The sequence below is a fragment of the Eutrigla gurnardus genome (genome assembly GCF_963514095.1).
Source record: "Eutrigla gurnardus genome assembly, chromosome: 16".
Classification (NCBI taxonomy): Eukaryota; Metazoa; Chordata; class Actinopteri; order Perciformes; family Triglidae; genus Eutrigla; species Eutrigla gurnardus.
In genome coordinates this window covers 1,599,688-1,624,709 of record NC_139927.1, presented here as the reverse complement: position 1 = coordinate 1,624,709, position 25,022 = coordinate 1,599,688, and the positions used below count along the sequence as shown (strand labels likewise).

General features: G+C 46.3%; 3 protein-coding genes across 6 annotated transcripts in view; 2 read left to right on the top strand and 1 right to left on the bottom strand.

Moving 5' to 3' along the window:
* xrcc3 (X-ray repair complementing defective repair in Chinese hamster cells 3) overlaps positions 1 to 2,122 on the top strand; it is a 4,906-nt gene extending 2,784 nt beyond the window's left edge. The window contains 7 exon segments of the mRNA XM_084030566.1: positions 361 to 444; positions 447 to 514; positions 592 to 655; positions 658 to 803; positions 1,227 to 1,264; positions 1,398 to 1,431; positions 1,433 to 2,122. Coding sequence (XP_083886692.1) covers positions 361 to 444; positions 447 to 514; positions 592 to 655; positions 658 to 803; positions 1,227 to 1,264; positions 1,398 to 1,431; positions 1,433 to 1,696 — 698 coding nt within the window. The 3' untranslated portion in view covers positions 1,697 to 2,122.
* Positions 2,123 to 2,160: 38 nt separating this feature from the next.
* Positions 2,161 to 6,156, top strand: serpina10a (serpin peptidase inhibitor, clade A (alpha-1 antiproteinase, antitrypsin), member 10a). The gene is made up of 6 exons (XM_084030565.1): positions 2,161 to 2,287; positions 2,751 to 3,044; positions 3,125 to 3,418; positions 3,931 to 4,204; positions 4,290 to 4,434; positions 5,088 to 6,156. The coding sequence occupies exons 2-6, from the start codon at positions 2,765 to 2,767 to the stop codon at positions 5,274 to 5,276; spliced, it is 1,182 nt and encodes a 393-aa protein (XP_083886691.1). The 5' UTR covers positions 2,161 to 2,287; positions 2,751 to 2,764; the 3' UTR covers positions 5,277 to 6,156.
* Positions 6,157 to 6,290: 134 nt separating this feature from the next.
* On the bottom strand, positions 6,291 to 24,687 carry ppp4r4 (protein phosphatase 4, regulatory subunit 4). Of its 4 annotated transcripts, none has more exons than XM_084030562.1 (25): positions 23,374 to 24,684; positions 21,966 to 22,039; positions 20,895 to 20,997; positions 20,620 to 20,767; positions 19,287 to 19,360; positions 16,689 to 16,795; positions 14,839 to 14,946; positions 14,638 to 14,759; positions 14,406 to 14,528; positions 13,563 to 13,702; positions 13,362 to 13,481; positions 12,601 to 12,678; positions 12,268 to 12,345; positions 11,946 to 12,119; positions 11,751 to 11,856; positions 11,410 to 11,557; positions 11,175 to 11,319; positions 10,953 to 10,991; positions 10,785 to 10,856; positions 10,644 to 10,701; positions 10,496 to 10,573; positions 8,650 to 8,740; positions 8,240 to 8,301; positions 7,704 to 8,136; positions 6,291 to 6,490 (listed from the first exon to the last, which is right to left on the bottom strand). In XM_084030562.1, the coding sequence occupies exons 1-25, from the start codon at positions 23,482 to 23,484 to the stop codon at positions 6,445 to 6,447; spliced, it is 2,838 nt and encodes a 945-aa protein (XP_083886688.1). In that variant the 5' UTR covers positions 23,485 to 24,684; the 3' UTR covers positions 6,291 to 6,444. The 4 variants fall into 4 exon arrangements, with proteins under 4 accessions (XP_083886688.1, XP_083886687.1, XP_083886689.1 ...); XM_084030561.1 differs by having other exon boundaries at positions 10,644 to 10,707; positions 23,374 to 24,682; XM_084030564.1 differs by lacking the exon at positions 6,291 to 6,490 and having other exon boundaries at positions 7,843 to 8,095; positions 10,644 to 10,707; positions 23,374 to 24,687.
* Between the last annotated feature and the right edge of the window lie 335 nt (positions 24,688 to 25,022).

The following is a 25,022-nucleotide window of genomic DNA, read 5'->3' as shown; positions in this document are numbered from 1 at the left end:
CTCTGGCTCTCTCTCTCTCTCTCTCTCTCTCTCTCTCTCTCTCTCTCTCTCTCTCTCTGGCTCTGGTGTGTAACGGGCTCTCTGTCCAGGAGCCGTGTATATCTGCACTGAGGTCTCTCTCTCTCTCTCTCTCTCTGGCTCTCTCTCTCTCTCTCTCTCTCTTCTCTCTCTCTCTCTCTCTCTCTCTCTCTCTCTCTGGCTCAGGTTGTGTAACGGGCTCTCTGTCCAGGAGCCGTGTATATCTGCACTGAGGTCTCTCTCTCTCTCTCTCTGCTCTCTCTCTCTCTCTCTCTCTCTCTCTCTCTCTCTCTCTCTCTCTCTCTCTCTCTGGCTCTGGTGTGTAACGGGCTCTCTGTCCAGGAGCCGTGTATATCTGCACTGAGGACTCGTTTCCCATCAGACGTCTGCAGCAGCTGATCAGGAATCAGTCCTGTCTCCGTTCTGACATCCTCCGTCACTGATCAACAGCCTCCAGTTCAGTGACCATGTCTACATCGAACACGCCGCTGACCTTGTGAGTGACCTCTGACCTGTAACCTGTGACCTTTGACGGACTGCTCGTGGACTGACAGTTGGTTTGTCTACCTGCAGGATTCCCTGCAGGTGTGTCTGTCTTGCCGCGTCCCCCTGCTCCTGGCTCAAGGTCTGGTTCGGCTCCTGTCGTGGACTCGGTGGCGGCTCTGTTCAGGTCTGAGTTCCAGACTGCTGATTGGCTGGAGAGGACAAAACAGCTGCTCACCTTCTCCTCTAAACTGCACCACCTGAGTCTGGAGTTCAGCACACCTGTTCTCTGTATCAACCAGGTAAAACACACACACTCGTGAGACGGGTCCATCTGTTGGGATCTGGTAGAGGATCTAGATCTGGACTCGGCTGCCCCACCAGCTGAAGGACATGATGAGATGCTGACTGATGTCTGTCCTCTTCCTTCGTTGAAAACATCATTCATTTGATTGTCTTGTGAGATATTCTGCTCCAGCAATATTTACTTGGCCATCTGGACTAGACCGGATAATGGACTGGAGAGACCAGATACTGGACTGGACTACAGCGATCAGATACTGGACTGGAGCGACCAGATACTGGAACTACAGCGATCAGATACTGGACTGGAGCGACCAGATACTGGACTGGAGCGACCAGATACTGGACTTCAATGTGTCTCCTCACACAAACACTTTGATATCTGTCCTTCACATGTTGTCCTAAGTTCCGTTGTCTTCCAGGTGACCGATGTTTTCAGCAGCTCTGACGACAGTTTGAGGTAAATGAATTTGAATGTTTTCTTCTGAGAAAAGATTCAAAAGACAAACATGTAGAATGTTTGATTAAAGTTGATGAGAGTTGATTCTTCTGATTAAAGTTTGATTTAAAGGTTGTTTTGTTTATCCCCTCAGCTCTCAGTCCTCCAACGTGTCACCAGCTCTGGGTCTTGGCGTGGGCCAATCAGGTGATGGTTAGGCTGATGATGCACCGTCTCCAGGGGACGGTTGCCCATGGTGACCAGAGCAGCGCCCTCCGCAGGCTGGAGGTGGTGTTTGCTCCTCACCTGGCCCGAAGCGGGCGAGACACCGGCGTCTGGCGGGAGGGGGTCCGAGGAGGAGGCCGGCTCTGGCAGATAAAGTTTATACAGATATACATAAATGTCATATTTATTAATATATGTGATGAATATAAAGATATTCAGTATATATGACTCATTACTTTATGAAGCAGTGTATAAGTACTCCATCTGTTCACATACTTAATCAACATGACCACTGTCTTCATCACTCGATTATTTTCTTGGAATCATGGAATATCTATAATTATATTCTACGCTATTTGTTATATAATATTTAACTCTTCTCTAGTTTTCTTCTCTATATTTTCTGTAATCTGTTTTTTGAAGCAGCGCCTCCTGCTAAGCTTTACCAGTAATAACATATGACGTCAGCCTGCTGTCGTACGCCTGCGCTTTAAAGTTGGCCACACAATATATATATACCGGTCTGGAACAGCCGCTTTCAAAATAAAGCATGAAACTAAACGGACCACAGCGCAGAGTGAATCGGAACAAACAAACTCTGTATCTTCGATTTACTTCAGTTTGAATGAATAAACGTCACATGGATCAACCGCCTCCAGGACGCCTGGGACTAGTTTCTGAAACATGCACTTGTATTTTGGAAAGCAGTGAACGGAAGTGGATATGACTGTGACGGTGTTTCTAGCTTGATGGTGATGCGCAGCTCGTGAAGAACAGAAGACGTCTAATCAAAACCCAGAGATCGAAGATCAACAGAAGGTCAGTGTTTGCTAGTTGTCGTTTGTTTGTTGTTTACAGACTGCAGATCAGCTATTTATCATCAATATGTGAGCCGGTCCATACAGTGCGATCCGATCACACTGATGGGTTAGGGATGGGTCTGTTATTTCACCACAGCTGATAGATCAGATCTGGTATGGTTTGGATTGATAATCAGTGTCCAAAATATAAACAATACTTTCAAACGTAAAGGGTGGTAAACAAAGTAAATAGAATGTCTGAAGGCGTGGCTCTCCAGACCGGATGTCTGACCACAGCTCTGTGCTGATACCGTTATTGATCAGTTTGTGACAAACGGCTCCGATCAGATGAAAATGTATCTAACCGCATTTATATGTATTAAAAACTGACCATTAAAGCGTTCTGTAAACATTTAAATGACAAAGCATAATTTCTCTATATATTGCTATATGAACTGTTGGGTTCCCCGTCTCTCCACCAGGCGGCACTGTGACCATGACTCCCTCTGCCACCCTCTCATTGGTCGGCCTCGTCCTGGCTCTGTCCCGCTCTGAGACCGGGGGCTCCTCGGTGGAGGATCTGACCAGTAGGAATGCAGACTTTGCCACACGGTTGTACCAAGCTGTCTCCAGCCGGACCGACGACAACGTCTTCCTGTCTACCTTCACGCTGTCTGCCGGGCTGTTTGCGCTCCTGAGCGCCACCAACGGGTCGACCCAGGACCAGCTGCTGCAGGGACTCAGCCTGGCTGGACTGGACCCCCATACCCTCCCAGGTAGGTCAGAGGAGGACTTAGGACTCTTAGGTATTATGTCTATAAACGGTGAGACTACAGTCGGCCTGTGCTGTTCTCAGACCTGTTTCAGGGTCTGAGGACTGTGGTCCAACATGGGGACCTCGACATGACCCTGAAGCAGGGCATGGCCATCATCCCCACCATGGGGTTCCCGGTGTCCTCGTCTTACCTGGATGTGGTTCAGACAAAGTTCGGGGGAAATGCTCAGAATCTGGCCTACACAGTGCCTCAGGAAGCCACCGACACAATCAACCGCTGGGCCCAGGATCAGACTGGAGACCGGGTCCAAGACCTAGTGACCAACCTGGACCCTAAAATCCAGCTGCTGCTTGCCACCACTGCCTTCTACAAGAGTATGTATCACCGGGTCTGAGGGAGGGGCTACTGTTCTGGGCGGGGCTGTCTACCTGAGGGAGGGGCTGTCTATCTGAGGGCGGAGCTGTCTATCTAAATGGTAAATGGGCCTCATTTATATAGCGTTTTTCTCCAAAGCGCTTTACAGGAATGACTGACATTCCCCCATTTATACACACATTCACACACCGACAGCGGAGTCAACCACGCAGGGCGACAGCCAGCTCGTCAGGACCAATTAGGGTGAGGTGTCTTAATCAGGGACACCAGGCACTCAGCTAGGAGGAGCCGGGGATCGAACCGGCCAACCTGCTCTACCTCCTGAGCTAAAGGGGGGGCTGTCTATCTGAGGGTGGGGATGTCTATCCGAGGGAGGGGCTGTCTATCTGAGGGAGGGGCTGTCTATCCGAGGGTGGGGCTGTCTATCTGAGGGAGGGTCTGTCTGTCTGTCTGTCTGTCTGTCTGTCTGTCTGTCTGTCTGTCTATAATACAGTATATTTTTGTCTTCCAGTCCAGTTCAGTCCGTCCTTTAATGCGTCCTTCACTCAGGACGAGCGCTTCTACGTGGGCCGGTATCACGTTGTCATGGTCCCCATGATGTTCAGGGCAGGTAAGTACTTCCTGGCATACGACAGCTCGGTGAAGGTCGGTGTGTTGAAGCTGCCAATGGCGGGAGGGGCAGCCATGTTGGTTCTGCTGCCTGATGAAGGCGTGGCCGTCACAGCTGTGGAAGATGAAGTGAGCAGAGAGAAGATCCAGACCTGGATCAGACAGCTGCAGAAGACGTGAGACATGCGGTTTCTTTTACTTCATTTATTGTTTATTTAACAGAAGCATTGAACAATTCTCATGTTTTTATTTTGCAAACAGGAAGTTGGAGGTTCAGCTTCCTCGTTTCCTGTTGGAGTGTTCCTACTCTCTGCGTGACGTCCTGCAGGCTCTCAACATCACTGAGGTGTTTCAGGAGGATGCTGACATCAGCATGGGCGGAGCTAAAGGACCCAAACTGACACAGGTGAGTTAAGAAGGGTCCCACATCAGAGACCTGCCAGGGGGTGTTGAACCGGTCTGCAGAGTCCCACATCAGAGACCTGCCAGGAGGTGTTGGACCGGTCTGCACAGTCCCATATCAGAGACCTGCCAGGGAGTGTTGGATCGGTCTGTAGGGTCCCACATCAGAGACCTACCAGGGGGTGTTGGATCGGTCTGTAGGGTCCCACATCAGAGACCTACCAGGGGGTGTTGGATCGGTCTGTAGGGTCCCACATCAGAGACCTGCCAGGGGGTGTTGGACCGGTCTGCAGAGTCCCATATCAGAGACCTGCCAGGGGGTGTTGGACCGGTCTGCAGAGTCCCACATCAGAGACCTGCCAGGGGGTGTTGGACCGGTCTGCAGGGTCCCATATCAGAGACCTGCCAGGGGGTGTTGGAATGGTCTGCAGAGTCACACAGAGATCGGTTGGGGGGGGTGTTGGACTGGTCTGCAGCAGGTCTCTGAAGTCTCCTTTAAAGGTCTAACATTAACCCTTTAGAAGAGATAACACCTTCTTTTCCGTTTGATATATTTATGTCTTTTATTTTTGTTATTAGTATCAGTATTATTTCCTCTTCTTCTGTCTTGTATGAAACACTTCCTGTCGGAAATACACTTTCCTTCTTTGTTTTTAGGTTTATCATAAATCTGTCCTCTCCGTTGATGAGAGCGGTGATGACGTCACCACAGGGGGTGGAGCCAAAGTTCTGTCCTCTCTTCCTCCTCGGCTGACCATCAACAGACCCTTCGTCTTCATCGTCTACCATCAGACGAGCGGCGGCGTGCTGGCGATGGGCCGCGTCATGGACCCGTCCAGGAAATAAAACAGTAACTGTCCAGTGGTTCCCGACCTGAGGCCGAGGTCTCCTGGCAGGTCATTACATCTCTTTAGAGCTAGAGAGAATTTAATAGTATTATGTTTTCGGCTGTTATGACTATTTGACGGATTATGATTCATGTTCTCCTGAGGTTTAACTGTCCAACATTATGGTTTATGGCCTCAAAAACAGCATTCTTATCTGTAAGATCAATCAAACACTTTCTTCTTAAGAGTTAATTCAAAGTTAAATATCAAATGTGATCTGAAATCAGAACATTAGTTTGTTTTTCTGCATAACATCTCTGTTAACACTGAAACATCTGGAAGAAATCTGTGAAATTACAAGAACATCTCACCAAGTAGCAGAAGTAGAGCTACTACTACTGGAGTAGTAGGCCTACTAGTTAGTACCTGCAGACCCTTTAACAGTCTGTGATATGCACAATCATGACGTTGGTTAGTTTGAGTCATTTAAGAACATTAAGCAGCAAAGATGAATGTGTGAAACTGTTTATTCTCCAAACCAACCAACGTAATTTAAGTTCCTAGGAGTCACCAGTTAACATGGTCACCGGTTAAAGTGAAACACCACCGTGATCCGGTCCGGAGTCTGTAGGTCTAAGGTCTGTAGGACTTGTGATGGTGATACGCCACCAACATTGTCATGTTCTTACAAGTTTAGTTGTGATGACATCACTGTTAAAGAGTCTATTAGAATCACTGATGTAAACACTTAATAACTAATGATAAACTAATGCTGGACTTTGTGTTTAGAGCTCGTAAGTCACTGTTACCATGACAACTAGCATTATATATCCAGTTTGCATGTCTGAAGTTATTTAAATTAATGTAAACACGTATATCACATTAAACATTAAATTAACTGTTTGTTTTATCTTTCTGACACAACACATGATGTCATCTACATCACAGTGACATCACAACAGTTAGATGAGAGAACATGCGTTGAACCAATCGCATGCCATCAGGTGAACAACAAACCAATAGACACCAGTGGTTTGTATGTGTGTTTACTGAACCAATCAGGTCACAGGATACAAGACGGACTCCGCTGTGTCTGTTGTTCTGTTGCATTCTGGGCAATGTTCTGAAGCCTTTGTTCGTCTTTGAGCCCTGGCTGTTAATGGCCTGGAGGAGGTATGATGGCATCTTCAGTCTCGTCCCGACTGGACGCTGAAGGAGTTGGACTTCCTGTTTCTGTAAAATAAAACAGCACATATGACCATGAGGAGGATTCAGGTCAGTGTTAATTTAGTGACCTCTAGTGGTGAGGGTGAATAGAGAACTACGGTGGCCTGCAGGAAACGTAACATGATGTGTCTCTAGAGTCTCGGTGGTTCGTCCTTCTGGGCTCTTGTAAAAACATGGCGGATTCAGTGAAGAAGACCTGGTCTCTGTCGATATGAAGGACCCATTCTCAGGTAACGAACAACTCTTCCTTTCATCTGATCAAGCACAAATTAAATTAATATTATATTTAATTTCTGACTAACTCCTTAACACTGTTCCTTTAAACCACCAACAAGGTTAAAATATAATTCAATAAGCTAATGTAGCACTAAAGCAGGGTAAAGATAGATCAAACCAACCCAATGCTGGGCATAAATCAGGGCTAAGATTTCAACCTGAAAGTTTGACTTATTAGGGCTAAAACTAAAAGGTAGATACACTTAAAACCCAAATTTAAACCTCATCAAATACTGAATTTAACAACAACCAGGGAGTTTAAGGTTTAACTAATTTTGCGTTCATATGTTGAATCTACAGGACTGAGACAACACTTTATTATCTGGAGCGTTCTGGTTTCTGTTTATAGTCATAGTAGTATTAACCAATCACAGTGGAGCACGCTTTGGTTGATTTATCTTACAATAAACTTGTAAACTGGCTTCTTGCAAAACAATCCAGTTGTCGTAACATTTGTGAATAACAAGCAGGGACAAGAAGTCTTGGCGTGGTTCAAAATACAGAATCTTGACCCTTATTGGGATCAGAGACTGACCAGAACCAAGCCAGACATGAAACTGCAATAATTTAGACCAGGTTAACACTGGTCAAAGCTGGATTATAGCTAAGAATAAAACAGGGTAAACAATACAAATCATAGGAAAGCTGGAGCTAAACCACTACTGAACCACAAAGAGCACCATCTCGGGCCAAAACTTAGTAAATATAGGGCTTATGCAGGGCTAAACGAAGTCTAGGTGAAATGATAACAGGGTTGACAGGGAATAAACCTGGTTAAAACAGAATTCATATTTTGTGACAGTGGAACAACAAGAGACCAGCTCTAAAAAAAATTGAATCCTTTAATTACTGTCCTGGACCTGATCTTGAGGGGTCTTTCGGTTTTAAGAACTGTAAAAACCATATGGGATCATCACAACAGAACATTTTAACAAGAACTCACATTGACAGCTTTCGGGACTGACTATCCTTCATTCCTAATCCCCGGTCCATCGTTTTACTGCGCTGGTCCAAGGTACTAATCCTTTGGTCTCTCTGGTCCAGGATACTAGTCCTGTGGTCCCTATGGTCCAAGGTACTGCTCCTGTGGTCCCTCTGGTCCATAGTACTGGTTCTGTGGTCTCTCTGGTCTATGGTAATGGTTCGATGGTCCAAGGTACTGGTTCTGTGTTCCATCACATTGTTCCTGTGGTCACTGTTATTGTTTCTGGGATCTAGTGTATTGGTTCTATGATCTCTCTGATCTAGGGTGCTGGTCCTGTGGTCCAGTGTACTGGCCCTCTCCAGGAGGCTGGTGGTGTTGCTGCGGATCAGGACCGGCATAGAGGAGGTGGACTGGGTCGCAATAGAGAAATGAGCAGTCCTCAAGGAGTCATCTATAAAACACAAGTGATGTGTGAATAAAGACAGTCTCATGGACTGTCCCCCCCCTGACCATCATGGACAGAGTCTGTGTTAAATATGTAAGGAGTTTGGTACCTTTGCTGGATGACATGGAGGACTTCCCAGGTCCAGACATGCTGCCGATCTCTTTCACTTTCCTGAAACACAGAACCGAAAAACGTGATCATTAAGAACACTTGAACCTTATTCTAAACATCCCAGATGACATTTCTCGATCTTAGCGTTGCATTTGATATGGTGGACCAGGACATTTCCATAGGCTGTCTCAAGTAGAGGGCCGGTGTTGATGGCTCTGCTTTAAACTGGTTCACTTTCCACTTAAAAATTGTAGTTTCTCCATCAACATAGGCACTCTGTCTTTTATCCCAGCTAGTCTACTGTGGGGTAGGTTGGGGGGTTCTATCATAGTTGGATGGCACAAAAGGTATTTCACGGTGGCGGCTGTCCCACAATCTTATTTCAAGCTAGACAGGAAGTGTTCTTACAGAGGTCTTTCTGAGTTGGCATGTTTGGTCGTCGTCGGTTGACTGCTGAGAGATCGACTTCGTGACAGTTTAGCCTTCCTCATCTCTTTACCTGGAAGAAGAAGAATCATCATCATCATCACATCATGGTTTTTTATTCAAAGATGATCAATACTCTGATGGTCAGGCACCAGGAACACTAAACACAGTTGATGTTGTGACACATACAGATCTAGACAAATCAGAAATGTGTTCAAATGAGTCCATGGAGGTCCGATAGGGAGGAGGTCTGTGTGGTCCAAAACCCTGATGTTAGAGTCCCGTTAGAACCAAGTAGTTTTGTTGTGTTTTTGTTTTGTATGTTCCATAGCCATGCTAAACCATGATGCTTTGAACTAAACCTAACCAAATAGTTTTATTGTCCAACCCTAACTATGTAGTTTTGTAGTGTGTTTAAATTTCTTTTGATTGTTAACCAGGTGTTTCAAACAGTTTCTCACTGGTTTAGTAAACACAAGTGAGATTATGTTTTGGTTTTGTTTGGATCCCCAAAGCAGAGACTGACGCGAGTAGGTATATATAAAAAGTTTATTAAACCAAAAGAGCAGGCATCTTTATAGTGAGCGTAGTAGCAGCCCCGGGCCCTGGGCTGGTGGATACTGCCTAGAAGAGTGACACATGTAAAGACTGGTGGAATAAAAAAAGACAGAATGGGAGATATATCTGTGGCGGAGCAAACATGCTTTATGAGCAGAGTAGCATTCTCCATAGCAGAAGGTAGTTTAGATCCACGAGGGTGTGAGACCAAGGGAGGAACACACAATCCGCTCTCTTCCTCACCTGTTTCCAGTTCCACTCACCTCTGCTCAGCCAACCACGCCCACCACTCAACAAGCCACGCCCACCTCTCAGTCAGCCACGCCCACTGCTCAGCCTACCACGCCCACAGCTCAGCCAGTCACGCCCACCGCCCAGCCAGCTACGCCCACCCCTCAACCATCCACGCCCGTTGCTCGGTCAGCTATGCCCACCGCTCAGCCAACCACGCCCACCGCCCAGCCAGCCATGCTCACTGCTCAGCAACCACGCCTTATTCTTACAGGTACAGCTCATCAGTCAACTCACTTAAACCACCATTTAAACTATTCAGGTGCATTCTTTCAGTTAGGTACTTGAAATAACCCAAAGGGGCTGAAGGCAGAGTCACTGAATGGAAGCGGATATTTGCTCTTCACCATGATGTCATCCAAGCCCATGTGGTCAATAAAGAGGTGAAGAGGACCTTCTTTTATACCAAAAATAATCCCCACCGGTGAGGAAGAGGGATGAGTGAGTCTAGCAGCACGGGAGTCAGTGATGCAAGTCTCCATGGCCTCCTTTTTCGGGCCTGGAGAGATTATAGAGTGTTCTCAAAGGTAGGAGGGTGCCAGAGAATAAGTCAGTGCAATAATCTTAAGGTCTGTGTGGTGATAGAGACAAAGCATGATCTTTGATCTCCTAAAGGTGGTGGTACTTGGAGGGGACCGAGGTGGGACCACCAGGCCTGGGTGGAGCTGGTGTGGAGCTAACACTGGTGGTGTAGTGGGCGAAGAACAGATGGTTTCTGTTGTGTTCTGAGTTTTTGTTTTGTTTTTTTGTTCTGGGGTTTGGTTGGGAACCAGAGAAATACAACACTGTTTTCACTTATGTTTTTACTATAATAACATATTGCATATGATATTATAGTAAACATTTTGATTATAGCCTTTAATGGATCTTAAAAAATGTCTCCAACCAGACAAAAGCAAGATCATTGTGTTGAAACTTCTCAGTGGCCACATAATCAATTTCCGTTGGTCATGGTTGATATGTCATATTTCTGTCTTACCGGAGGGAGACACGGCGGCTCCAGACGACGACATCGACATGGATTTGATTGCAGATAGACTGGTCTTACTGTCTCTTCCTGTCAAAGAAAGACGGTTACAGATTGGACTAACAAATACAAATACCACTTCCTTTATTGCCAAACTCACGTTTTCTGTCTGTATGTTTTTCAGAAATGTGTTTCCCTTCACTCTGCTGGCGCTCCAGCTGTTCCTGACCACAGAGGATACACCATTAAAACCAAACTGGAAGTATTCAGACTCAAGATTCTCTCTCAGCTTCAGACTTACCATCTCCAGCAGCAGAGTCTCCTCCTTCTCTTTTTTCTGGTCCAATAAGTCCCTCTCCTGCCTCTTATGAAACTACCAAGACACATAGATTTCAACATAGAAGTCAGAGTGAGACAAAGACTCAGCTGGGATTTAAATCAGGGTCCTTTATGAAAACAAGGTGCTTACAGGCTCAGCGAGGTCCAGTTTGTCCAGTTCCAACACTGTCTGAAAGACATTATGAACACAATCATTACAGGTTATTATAGAGTCTCATCACAGAGTGTTCTACCTTTTAGTTTGCTGACAGTCAAATAGTGAAGATGTTACCTGTTTTTTCCTGACAGTCAGATAGTGGAGATGTTACCTTTTATTTCCTGTTTCCTGACAGTCAGATAGTGGAGATGTTACCTTGCGGATGGTGGCCACCACGTCCTTGTCCTTTTCTCTACAGAGGAGTTTCTGGACACAGAACTCAAGCTGCTGTAGTAGCTGTTTGTCAGCTGGCAGGTGCAGCGATGAACGTAATCTGGGCATCAACTGGCAGAGCTTGTACCTGAGCGACAGGTGAACAGGTAGACAGGTATGTTACGTCTGATGTCAGCCATTTGACCTTTGTCACCCGACAGAACGCTGACATGGCTACCTGACATTGGCAACGGGGTCGTGGACCAGCTCCAGTGCTGGGACCAGAAAGTGTGTGTTAAAGTATTTTCTGGAGAAAATCTCAGTGGCTGTTTCACAAATGTCAAGGAACCTCAGACGGTTCCAGTAGCTCCGCCCCTGAGCCAGATCTGAAACAGGACACGAACCATCAACGTTTAGTTTGACAGCCAGTAAAATGTTCTATTGTGATCACAGTCTGTTGTTTAAACGTATTATTATTATTATTATGATAGATCTCAAATTGCCTGACTGAGTTTGTGATGGATTAAAAAACAACCTGACATCAAAGCAGCTGAGCCTGAAGGAGCACAGTATTCTGACCTTGGATCAGTCGCTCCATCATCTCCTCACGCTGCTCCTGTTTACGGTTGTAACGCAGGAATGTGCAGAACGTCCGAGCCGCCTCCTTCTGAACCGGCAGCACCTTCTGCAACACCAACAGACAAAGTGGAAGTTACTTGTCTGCTCACCTGTTTCCTCATTGTAGTGAGACATGTCTGGTGGTGGTGTGCTGACGTTGGTGGTGAGGATGGTGAAGAGTCGAGCAGAGAAGCTCTGGTGCAGCAGTTCTCCAGGAAGCAGTCTGGCCAGACAGCAGTAACGCTGCAGCAGCTTCTCATGCAGTCGCCAACGCAGAGAGCAGCCCACCTTCTGCTCCACCAACAGCAGAGCTGACAGCAGCTCCGGGAACTGATCCGGAACCAGGGACACCGGCCACGAGCAGAGGGACATGACCAGAGGACACAATCAGGACATGATCAGAGGACACGACCAGAGGACAGCAGGAACAGGACTAAATATCAGAGAGGAGACATAATTAAGAGGTTGCTTTTCTCACCTTGTTGTCCAGGTTGTCTCCTCTGGACAGAAATGCCTCCAGAGTTTCTTCCAGGTGATTCATAAGAGCGTCCAACACCTGAACAACAACAACTAAAGCTTCCGAGTGTAACACAAACAACATCTTCTGAATATATTAGAATACATTTTTTTGTGATGTGTTCATCTGTCTGATGTGGGAGTCTTCCATCAAGTGTGCCAGAAGATATGATTATGTGCAGCCAAGTGTACACATAAATAAATATAAAAGTAATAAATAAAAGGACAACTATTCTACAAGAGGCAGAGCCATCCAACGAGAAGGAAACATCCTTATTGGTGAGCGTGGACTCACCTCCAGTGCATCGTCCTGCAGCAGATCCAGCAGTTCTTTGTAGACCATCTGGATGTTTGAACCGAGCAGTTTCACCACCTGCAAGGGAAGGGGTGGGGCCAATCTCGTAAAGTCAGATCATTTCATAGACTGATATGGACAGCTGCTGTTTTATTCAGCAAATTTACACTCAACGGACTTAAAATTAAACAATTGAACAAGTTCTCTCCCTTTTCCATCTTTAACATTGGATGTCCCCAACGAGAACCTGAGCTTGATGCTGATGTCCATATCATTCTAACAGATGATTCTATTCAATGTCCCATCTCATTCATTTAGGAGATAAAAATGTCACCTGGCACAAAGTGGTGGGTCTAGAGCAGTGGTTCTCAAACATTTTACGGCCAGGGACACTTTACAGGGGAGAACATTTTCCAAGGACCTCCTCATAATCGTAACACAGATTAAGCACATTTCAACCAGCGCTGGAAGTATGACTTCTTGTGCGAGTGACTGATTGATTGATTGATTTCTATTGCCCAAAGTTAACATGGGTGAGAGTAATGGACATAATATGCGTGTTTTAGTTGCACAAATGGTTCCTATCTGCAGATATGCATTTTTTAATGATACAGCACAATTTTATAATTTATAGCAAATTATTTTGCAGACCCAGGGATCCCTGGACCCCACTTTGAGAACCTCTCTAGAGTGTCTGAGGCATGTCGATTCCTCTAGCACCACCTGCTGGTGGTAATACACTGGCTCGGGTGTTATCTGACCTGGTGGAAACTAGCTGCAGCACTTCGTCGAACGCTGACTTCTGGATCACAGCAAAGACTGGAGAAGGACGGGTAGAGCTCTGACAGGAAGTGAGCAGAATCAGCAAACACTACCATGGTCTGGAGAGAGAAAGGGCAGGAAGTGAAATCAACCATCTGGAGGACTGAAGCTCTACCGAGGATGATTGTTTCTGATTGTACCGGCAGGTTGTAACAGCAGTTACAACGAATCAGAGTCGACTCGGTGCTATCAGTCTGGTTTCCATCAGTCTGCAGACCAGCGACACACAGAACCTTAAACCTCTGCAGCAACCGGCCCTTCTCCTCATCTGACAGAGAGCCTGAAACGCAACCACCAGAGACACTCTTCAATCACCAGAGCAACCAGAGCCAACCCACCACACAACCTGATGACTGTGATGAGTCTGAAGACATGTTTGACTTAGAGGCTCAAGACCTGTTCAGACTTCACCTCGACTCTGCATAGCATGACCCAGTAACAACCCCCCCCCCAAAAAAAATAGCACTTCCATGTTCTTACCTATAGCACTTTGATCATAGCACTGTTGTTCATAAGGTATCCTTGCTGAACAGCTACTACTTTACTCAGACGAGGACCTAACACTTGTTTCTATTTTTTAGCTCTTACTTTATCAGCAATGATACGTTGTGGTTTCTTTGTTTCCTTCTTTTGACAAATGTACTTATTGTAAGTCGCTTTGGACAAAAGCATCTGCTCAATGCCCTAAATGTAAATGTAAATGACTTCCTGCCGAGAATACAGATCTCACTGTGTGCTACAGAATTTATGGTCCTAGTACCCCTTTAAGACCGCCCCGGGAACGTGGTTTAGAGGAAGCCAGAAGGCCCAGAGATACTCTAGGAGAACCCAAGATGGCGGCGGGTTTTAACCCAGAAACCTCTTGCTGTGAAGCAACAGTACTAACCACATCACCACTGGACTAATGTGGACTGGTCCTGCTTTAGTTTCAGTCAAATTTGTCTCTACTGTTTCTATTATGTGATATCAGGTCCGAGTCTCACCTGCCAGTCCGCTGCACACCTTCCCAAACTGGAACGATAAAGATGCCACAACAGTTTTGTCCGCTTGTGACAACAGCTCGCACACCGACATCACCAGGGGAACGACAACGTGCAGTCTGTCATCTGAGAAGGAGATTTGAAAGGTTTACAGACTGGAGACAGAGTCTTTCACTTGGTTCAGGTATGTGGCAGTAGGTCCAGCTGTCAGTCAATGGTAACCTTCATAACTCACCACTGTTGATCATCTCCATCAGGTTGATGATGGTGTCAAAGGCGGCGAGGCGGACGCTGCTCTCCTCATCTCTGGCAAGCTCCACCAGTTCAGGAAGCAGATCTGTCCTGATGTCGTCCACCCTAAAGGACAGGAGACACACTGTCTCACCACAGGGTGCAGGGTGTTTGTTTGTGTTGTTCAGTGTTTGTTGAAGTTTACCCAGTTGCCATGGCGATGTTCTCCAGCTGACGGCACATACAGGCTCGGACCTCAAACTCCACGTCCTGACATAAAGACCGAGCCAAAGGTAGGAGCTCCTTCTTCACTCTGAGACACAGAGAGCACACCTCAGTACCAGATCAGGTCTAAGACAGAAGACCATGTCCAACAACACACCTGTTAGTACCAGACCAGGTCTAAGACATTACAGCTGGTATAAAACACACTGTTAGTACAGTGGGCAGCTGTGGCTCAGAGGTAGAGTGAGTTCTCCAATTTGAAGATTGGATCCTTCCAGTCCATATGTCGAAGTGTCAGTGTGTGAATGTGTTGGTTCTATCCCGATGGGCAGGTGGCACTATGTCGACATGTAGTCTTAAGTTCTATATAAATACCAGTCCATTTACCAGACCAGGTCTGGGACACAAGACCAGGTCTAATACACAAGACCAGGGGGCTGTTGCACAAAACCTAGATAAGGGATTCAGTCGGGGTTTCCCTTCATCCTGCTGAAGTTATCCGTTATCCGGTAGCATGAAAGCATGTCTCATATATTATGGAATAAGTTACCATGGAGATTAATCCTGCTCCAGACCAGGCTCAGATCCAGGATCTATAAATCAGGTCCTGGATCTCAGTCTCTTGTTGGGAAATCAATGTGTTCATTCCAGTTATCCCACTGCTCGTTACATGTAGCATCCAGGAAGTAGCCTGCTGTCATTATTTAAACACTGTGACCATTATCTTACATTAATTCAGCCTATATTCATACATGTTATTAAACTCTACATGTGGTTGTCATGGTTACGGTTATAATTGTGTTCAGCTGTTCATATTGTTCAGTAAATGTTCATCAGTTTAAGACCGGCGGTCCGATAACCAGACTGTGAGCCCCCCTCACTCCCTCTCTGTGATTCTGGTGTAATGTATTGATCAGCCACTGGGGGCGCTGATGTAAAGTATGAGTTCTGCTTTTGTGTTCCTCCTCAGCCACTGTACCTGTCAACTTTGTTTCATATAGTATTTCATATAGCTCCAGATTAAAGCGCTACAGTAACAAGAGAACATCGTCTGATTCATTAAGACACAGTTCTTCTTTTTACAGAGGAGCTTGAACTCCTCATACGCCTCCATCAGAGGCTCTGGTCAGGTTGTAAGAAGTTTGCTGCACGCGTCGTCTTCATGGTGATCCTGGGATCTGCATCAGTGGATCAGTGATGATCTTGGGGTCTAGTTGAGGAAGGACTAGTTGCACTTCACTTGACTTAGTCAGCTGTTCATCCTGGTCCACTTAAACCACACTGGTCTAGTTGGGATATGTTGGACCCAGCTTAGTCCTTTATCTGGATATCTGAATTCTGCTTTTGTGTGTAGTAGTAGTAGTAGTAGTACTACAGTATACAGTGTGTAGTAGTTCTACAATATTGTTTAGTATTACAGTATACAGTGTGCAGTAGTAGTACTAAAGTATAAAGTGTGTAGTATTACAGTATACAGTGTGTAGGAGTAGTATACAGTATATAGTGTGTCGTAGTTGTATAATAGTAAACAGTGTTTAGTAGTACTACAGTATACAGTGTGTAGTAGTACTACAGTGTGTAGTTTTGGTACTACAGGGTACATTGTGTAGTATTACAGTATACAGTATGTAGTAGTAGTACTGAAGTATACAGTGTGTAGTATTTCAATGTACAGTGTGTAGTATTACAGTATACAGTATGTAGTAGTAGTACTGAAGTATACAGTGTGTAGTATTACTGTATACAGTGTGTAGTATTTCAATATACAGTGTGTTGTAGTAGTAGTAGTAGTAGTAGTAGTAGTAGTACTACAGTAGTAATTCATCTCACATGTGAGGGTCGAACTTGACGGCAACTTGTCCTAAAATGCGACAGCTGGCCAGGCGAGCCTGAAGAGAGTGAGACAGCTGAGACTGATAGAGGAGAGGGTTCAGCACCTGCAGAGACACAGACAGGTAGACAGAAAGACGGACAAACAGGGACAGAGAGAGACACCTGGGGTTTAAACACCAGAAGAGGGACAGAGAGAGACAGTGAGAGACAGTTGGACAGACAGACAGGGACAGAGAGAGACAGTCGGATAGACAGACAGGGACAGAGAGAGACAGTCGGATAGACAGACAGGGACAGAGAGAGACAGTGAGAGACAGTCAGACAGGGACAGAGAGAGACAGTGAGAGTCAGTCAGACAGGGACAGAGAGAGACAGTGAGAGTCAGTCAGACAGGGACAGAGAGAGACAGTGAGAGTCAGTCAGACAGGGACAGAGAGAGAGACAGTGAGTCAGGGACAGAGAGAGACAGTGAGAGTCAGTCAGACAGAGACAGAGAGAGACAGTGAGAGACAGTGAGTCAGTCAGACAGGGACAGAGAGAGAGAGTGAGAGTCAGTCAGACAGGGACAGTGAGAGACAGTGAGTCAGTCAGACAGGGACAGAGAGAGACAGTGAGAGACAGTGAGTCAGTCAGACAGGGACAGAGAGAGACAGTGAGTCAGGGACAGAGAGAGACTGTGAGTCAGGGACAGAGAGAGACAGTTAGAGTCAGTCAGATGGGGACAGAGAGAGACAGTGAGAGTCAGTCAGATGGGGACAGAGAGAGAGACAGTGAGTCAGTCAGACAGGGACAGTGAGAGTCAGTCAGACAGGGACAGAGAGAGACAGTTAGAGTCAGTCAGATGGGGACAGAGAGAGACAGTGAGTCAGTCAGACAGGGACAGAGAGAGACAGTGAGTCAGGGACAGAGAGAGACAGTGAGAGTCAGTCAGACAGGGACAGAGAGAGACAGTGAGAGTCAGTCAGATGGGGACAGAGAGAGACAGTGAGTCAGTCAGACAGGGACAGTGAGAGTCAGTCAGACAGGGACAGAGGGAGACAGTGAGTCAGGGACAGAGAGAGACAGTGAGAGTCAGTCAGACAGGGACAGAGAGAGACAGTGAGAGTCAGCAGATGGGGACAGAGAGAGACAGTGAGTCAGTCAGACAGGGACAGTGAGAGTCAGTCAGAGAGGGACAGAGAGAGACAGTGAGAGACCGACATTCACAGAGGCAGAGGCAGAAAGACAGAATGACGACGGTCCAGGATGTGGAAGAGAATGCAAGTAACAGGACAAAGTAGAGTCAGTCAGATGGGGACAGAGAGAGACAGTGAGAGTCAGTCAGATGGGGACAGAGAGAGACAGTGAGTCAGTCAGACAGGGACAGTGAGAGTCAGTCAGACAGGGACAGAGAGAGACAGTTAGAGTCAGTCAGATGGGGACAGAGAGAGACAGTGAGAGTCAGTCAGATGGGGACAGAGAGAGACAGTGAGTCAGTCAGACAGGGACAGAGAGAGACAGTGAGAGTCAGTCAGATGGGGACAGAGAGAGACAGTGAGTCAGTCAGACAGGGACAGTGAGAGTCAGTCAGACAGGGACAGAGGGAGACAGTGAGTCAGGGACAGAGAGAGACAGTGAGAGTCAGTCAGACAGGGACAGAGGGAGACAGTGAGTCAGGGACAGAGAGAGACAGTGAGAGTCAGTCAGACAGGGACAGAGAGAGACAGTGAGAGTCAGCAGATGGGGACAGAGAGAGACAGTGAGTCAGTCAGACAGGGACAGTGAGAGTCAGTCAGAGAGGGACAGAGAGAGACAGTGAGAGACCGACATTCACAGAGGCAGAGGCAGAAAGACAGAATGACGACGGTCCAGGATGTGGAAGAGAATGCAAGTAACAGGACAAAGTAGAGTCAGTCAGATGGGGACAGAGAGAGACAGTGAGAGTCAGTCAGATGGGGACAGAGAGAGACAGTGAGTCAGTCAGACAGGGACAGTGAGAGTCAGTCAGACAGGGACAGAGAGAGACAGTTAGAGTCAGTCAGATGGGGACAGAGAGAGACAGTGAGAGTCAGTCAGATGGGGACAGAGAGAGACAGTGAGTCAGTCAGACAGGGACAGAGAGAGACAGTGAGAGTCAGTCAGATGGGGACAGAGAGAGACAGTGAGTCAGTCAGACAGGGACAGTGAGAGTCAGTCAGACAGGGACAGAGGGAGACAGTGAGTCAGGGACAGAGAGAGACAGTGAGAGTCAGTCAGACAGGGACAGAGAGAGACAGTGAGAGTCAGTCAGATGGGGACAGAGAGAGACAGTGAGTCAGTCAGACAGGGACAGTGAGAGTCAGTCAGACAGGGACAGAGAGAGACAGTGAGAGACCGACATTCACAGAGGCAGAGGCAGAAAGACAGAATGACGACGGTCCAGGATGTGGAAGAGAATGCAAGTAACAGGACAAAGTAGAGAGACAGGTAGAGAGATAAGCTGAACATTTAATGTCCCAGATCATTCTAATTTCATTTTCTAATATCATACTTTGAACTTTTCTCATACTGATTAATAATCAATAATACATGGTTTACAACAGATCAAGTATTAATCGAATACCCTCGCCTCTGTACCTCCTGTTTGATGGTCTCTTTGGGGAGGGCGTTGATGGCCAACAACAAAGTCTCCAACCAGGCGTTGCTCACCACTATGAATAAACAACACGAGCCCAACATCACCGGCAACATCAACGGCAACATTAATATCACGTAAACATTCATGTCAACGCCAACATTGTCAACATCAAGGTCAATATTAATATTAACATCTACATCACCATCAACACAAAATAAGTTTGTTTTCAGCAGAATGTATTCTATGAGAATTTGGTTGAGAATGATTCTGAAAAATGTTTCAGCAAAACAATGAAAAGTCACCAGATTTAGTCCTCATTGACTTCTGTTGAGTTGACTTTGCCTTGGTGGTTCAGGTGGTGCTACCTTTGTCTCTGTGGTTCAGGTGGTGCTACTTTTGTCTCTGTGGTTCAGGTGGTGTACCTTTGTCTCTGTGGTTCAGGTGGTGTACCTTTGTCTCGGTAGTTCAGGTGGTGCTACCTTTGTCTCTGTGGTTCAGGTGGTGCTACCTTTGTCTCTGTGGTTCAGGTGGTGCTACCTTTGTCTCTGTGGTTCAGGTGGTGTACCTTTGTCTCTGTGGTTCAGGTGGTGCTACTTTTGTCTCTGTGGTTCAGGTGGTGTACCTTTGTCTCTGTGGTTCAGGTGGTGTACCTTTGTCTCGGTAGTTCAGGTGGTGCTACCTTTGTCTCTGTGGTTCAGGTGGTGCTACCTTTGTCTCTGTGGTTCAGGTGGTGTACCTTTGTCTCGGTGGTTCAGGTGGTGCTACCTTTGTCTCTGTGGTTCAGGTGGTGCTACCTTTGTCTCTGTGGTTCAGGTGGTGTACCTTTGTCTCGGTGGTTCAGGTGGTGCTACCTTTGTCTCTGTGGTTCAGGTGGTGCTACCTTTGTCTCTGTGGTTCAGGTGGTGTACCTTTGTCTCGGTGGTTCAGGTGGTGCTACCTTTGTCTCTGTGGTTCAGGTGGTGCTACCTTTGTCTCTGTGGTTCAGGTGGTGTACCTTTGTCTCTGTGGTTCAGGTGGTGTACCTTTGTCTCGGTGGTTCAGGTGGTGCTACCTTTGTCTCTGTGGTTCAGGTGGTGTACCTTTGTCTCGGTGGTTCAGGTGGTGCTACCTTTGTCTCGGTGGTTCAGGTGGTGCTACCTTTGTGTCGGTGGTTCAGGTGGTGCTACCTTTGTGTCGGTGGTTCAGGTGGTGCTACCTTTGTCTCTGTGGTCCAGGTGGTGCTACCTTTGTCTCTGTGGTTCAGGTGGTGCTACCTTTGTGTCAGTGGTTCAGGTGGTGCTACCTTTGTCTCTGTGGTTCAGGTGGTGCTACCTTTGGTTCAGGTGGTGCTACCTTTGTCTCGGTGGTTCAGGTGCAGTAGGACGGTCTTCAGGATGGAGAAGGTGTGGGTGTGAATCAGGATGATGTCATCCTGCAGTATTGTTAAGAATGATGCTGCTGCTGCCATCTGAATCTCTGCTCCGGCTCCATTCAGGACCTCCTGAGTCAGACACCCAGAACAGGTTACCTGAATGACACCTGTACAAGCCACTTTTCTGAACAACCTTTACACAGGGTAGTAATCACAGCACTGACATAAAGTCTGACTGATGTTACTGTGTACATACCCGGACCTTAGGTACTACCCGACGAAACGTCTCAGCTGGATTCTGACGGACGAGGCTTGGTAGGTTACTGATGACGCTTGCTCTCTGCACCTCCTGACCCACACTAACCACAAGAGGAAGACACAGAGATAGACAGCTGAGAAAACAACATATATATTTCAAGTGACTATTTATAGAATAAAAAAACAAGGACCTAGACCTGACCCCTGGGGGACTCCACAACTGACGCCTGTAATCTGGATGAGCATGGTCTGGATAATGGATCATCTGCCATTTCTCATTTATGGATCATATATTATATCACTGACTTTATCTGAGTATGTCAAACCTGAGTAGATAGACAGCCCTTACCTGAACAGGTAGACAGCTCTTACCTGAGCAGGTAGACAGCCCTTACCTGAGCAGGTAGACAGCTCTTACCTGAGCAGGTATACAGCTCTTACCTGAACAGGTATGCAGCTCTTACCTGAGCAGGTAGACGGCTCTTACCTGAGCAGGTAGACAGCCCTAATCTGAGCAGGTAGACGGCTCTTACCTGAGCAGGTATACAGCTCTTACCTGAACAGGTATACAGCTCTTACCTGAGCAGATATACATCTCTTCCCGGAACAGGTATACAGCTCTTACCTGAACAGGTATACAGCTCTTACCTGAACAGGTATACAGCTCTTACCTGAACAGGTATGCAGCTCTTACCTGAGCAGGTAGACACCTCTCACCTGAGCAGGTAGACAGTGCTTACCTGAGCATGTAGACAGCTCTCACCTAAGCTGCTCTTACCTGAGCAGATATACATCTCTTCCCGGAACAGGTATACAGCTCTTACCTGAACAGGTATACAGCTCTTACCTGAACAGGTATACAGCTCTTACCTGAACAGGTATACAGCTCTTACCTGAACAGGTATACAGCTCTTACCTGAACAGGTATACAGCTCTTACCTGAACAGGTATACAGCTCTTACCTGAACAGGTATGCAGCTCTTACCTGAGCAGGTAGACACCTCTCACCTGAGCAGGTAGACAGTGCTTACCTGAGCATGTAGACAGCTCTCACCTAAGCTGCTCTTACCTGAGCAGGTAGACAGCTCTTTCAATATCATTCAGGTCTTCATCCACAGTGAGCTGATCAATCTCCTCCGCTGTCTGCAACAGACAGATTCAATCATTCTGTTTCAACTCATTTCCTCCTAGAGAAAAATGTTTAATGCCTTAAAATAATAAAAACCTACAGATTGTAACAGTTTCTTAAATCATACATGTGTGTGTATATACTGTATATACAGTATGTGTATATATATATATATATATATATATATATATAGAATATAAAGAAGCAGCAAAGACATATGCCTGAAAAACGTTTGTGTGTGTGTGTGTGTGTGGGGGGGGGGGGGGGGGGGAGATGGGGGTGTGCAACTGCGTCGTCATGACGTAGGGGTTTCTCCCATAAGAAGCTCCCTAGGCCCAACCCCCAACATCATTATCATGAAAGCCTGCTCACCCGCCCACACATTTTCATGTGAGAGGAGAAGAAGAGAAAAAGATGAAGAAGAAAAGGAACATAAAGGAGGAAAAAGAGGATGAAGAAGAAAAAGAGGAGACGATGAGGAAAAAGCAGAAAATGATAAATGATCCACTCCATCAAGTCACCTGTTGGCCCACCCACTTCAGTTTTTATAAAAAGTATTCATAATTCTGACAAATAATAATCATAATAATTTGAATTAATTATAATTATAATTCTGATTAACAACAACAACAATAATAATTTTCAGGAATAACAATGGATGAAACGATATAGGATTTTATATGGATCATGATAATAAAAAAAAAACCCACTTCCAAAAAGTGTATCATGGTAAATTTCCATGATTGAGATATTTGTAAAAAAAAAATAGCTAGCTCACTATCACCGTGGAGACGTGAAAATAAATATTTAAAAAATATATATATAATATTTATATATAATATATTTCATTAAAAAAATAATACAAAATAGAATTCATTCATTTATGAAACCATTTATGTTCAGATTCTGATTATAAGTAATGACGGTTGATAACATGAAGTTGAAGTCTCAAACATATTCACTTTACAGAGATATACAATTTTAAACGTATTATTGATTCTATAAATAATTGATTTATGTAACGAATTATTACTGTTTAGAAAGTGCTTATTGATTTGCTGCATTAATCACATGATGACAGGATGTCCACTGAGAGACAGAGGAAGAGGAGGACATCCTCAGCGGTCTGTCTGTCTGCAGTCAGACAGACAGACAGAAACTGCGTCATGCTGCGCAGATAGAGGGTCTCCCCTCTGCTTCCTGCATGGATGCTGCTAATCTTCCTCCACTGACTCATACAACACCACATCATCATCATCATCATCATCATCATCATCACTTCTCATGTTCCACTCATGACCCCCTCTGACTCCATACACAGCTTCACGTCTATGACATGATGACGTACCTTGAGGCTCCTGCGGATTGGCCGCTCGATGAAGGCGAGCTCCTGCAGCTCCTCCAGCTGTCCGTACAGCAGGCTGGACTGGTTCACAGTCATCCTGCTGCTGGAGAACATCTGCTCACTGGAAACGTCCCAGTATGAAACTGGTTGTCAGTTGGAGAGGCGAAAGTCAGTAGCAACCATCCCTGATGAGAGGAGGAGAGGGAGGAGGAGGGGGTTGTCAGCAACCGTTTCCAAGGAGATCCCTGCTCGATCCGAACGTGGCGGAGGAAACGTCACGCCAGACTCCGTTCAAACCTCTATTGATATGTAAATGCTTAGCTCATCTCCAAATGTAGGAATGTGTGAAAGATGAAGTACATATGAATCAGCCCGTCTCTTCCTCTGTTCCGTGCCCTTGGAGTCCTCCGAGCTGCGATTATTCCAGTGAAATCTCCACTTTTCTGAGGATCATCTGTTGAATAGATCACCCTGGTTCGTTACTGTAAGAGCCGGGAACAGATCCGCGACCAGCCGCTGTCAGTGAACGTCATCTGAACAGAAGATGACCAGACACCAACCAAATTCCTTCTCATTTCGGTGGGGATTCGGTTCTCCATGCAGCTCGGGGGCCCTTCAAATCCTCGATCTGGTCCAGCCGCTGCCTGTTCGCTCCTGCGCGGAAGAAGGCACGTTACACCAGATTCGGTTGTAAACTCGCGTTAAAGAATGTCTTTCCTATTTAACAAGAGTCCGGATAAATGTCCCACATGTAACACAGCGGTACGATCTGTTTCTCACTTCGGCGTAGCCTACATCCATGCAGCCAGCGATGAAATCCTGAGCGACTACACCCGTTCACGGTTCCGTCCTGTTCGGTCGGAGCGTCACGCCGGGCTGCGTTACATGATTGCGCCTGTGCTCATCCATCAACCTCGCTGCGTAAATTAAAACCTTTCAAAAAAGAGACATGTTCTAGAAAAACGGCCAGTAAACCAACAGGCAATGATCAATCAAATGTGGATCTTTGTGAACCTAGGTCCGCCTGGTCGCTCCCACACGGAGGGCGGTACCAAGCAGGGTCACACATTCTAGGAGTCCAGCATCCATCAAGATCTAAAGATTCCTGATTCCGATGAAACCTCGAGATCACAACCTTTGTCACGGTTCCACGTCCTGCAAAGCTGAATGAAATCTGTTCACTGGACAGTCAGTCAATAGAATGGTCAGAAATATGAATGGAGTCTTGTGAAGCCGCTGAGCAACTGAGTTACGAACCACGCTGAGACCGGAGCGTAACCGGACTCAAAACGGAGTAGACCGAGCTAGCTGGAGTCGAACCCCCGCACTGCAGCAGCCGAACCGGTTTCCATGGAAACGGCTGACTGACTCAACTCATTCCAAAGCCGTCTCGCTTTACTAGCGGTTACTAGTGTATGCAGGGCCGTGCAGAGACCTTTGGAAGGGGCAGGTGCTCAAAGTTAAAAGGGGGCACATGGAGCACGAATTTGAAACACCATACAGAAACATACCTTGCAATATAACCGGTTGAATGGTAGAAACCCATATTCATAAAGAACGTAAGATGGAATCACAACACACCATGTCATTGTCCACACCTCATATATGGCCAGTGCGCGCGCACACACACACACACACACACACACACACAC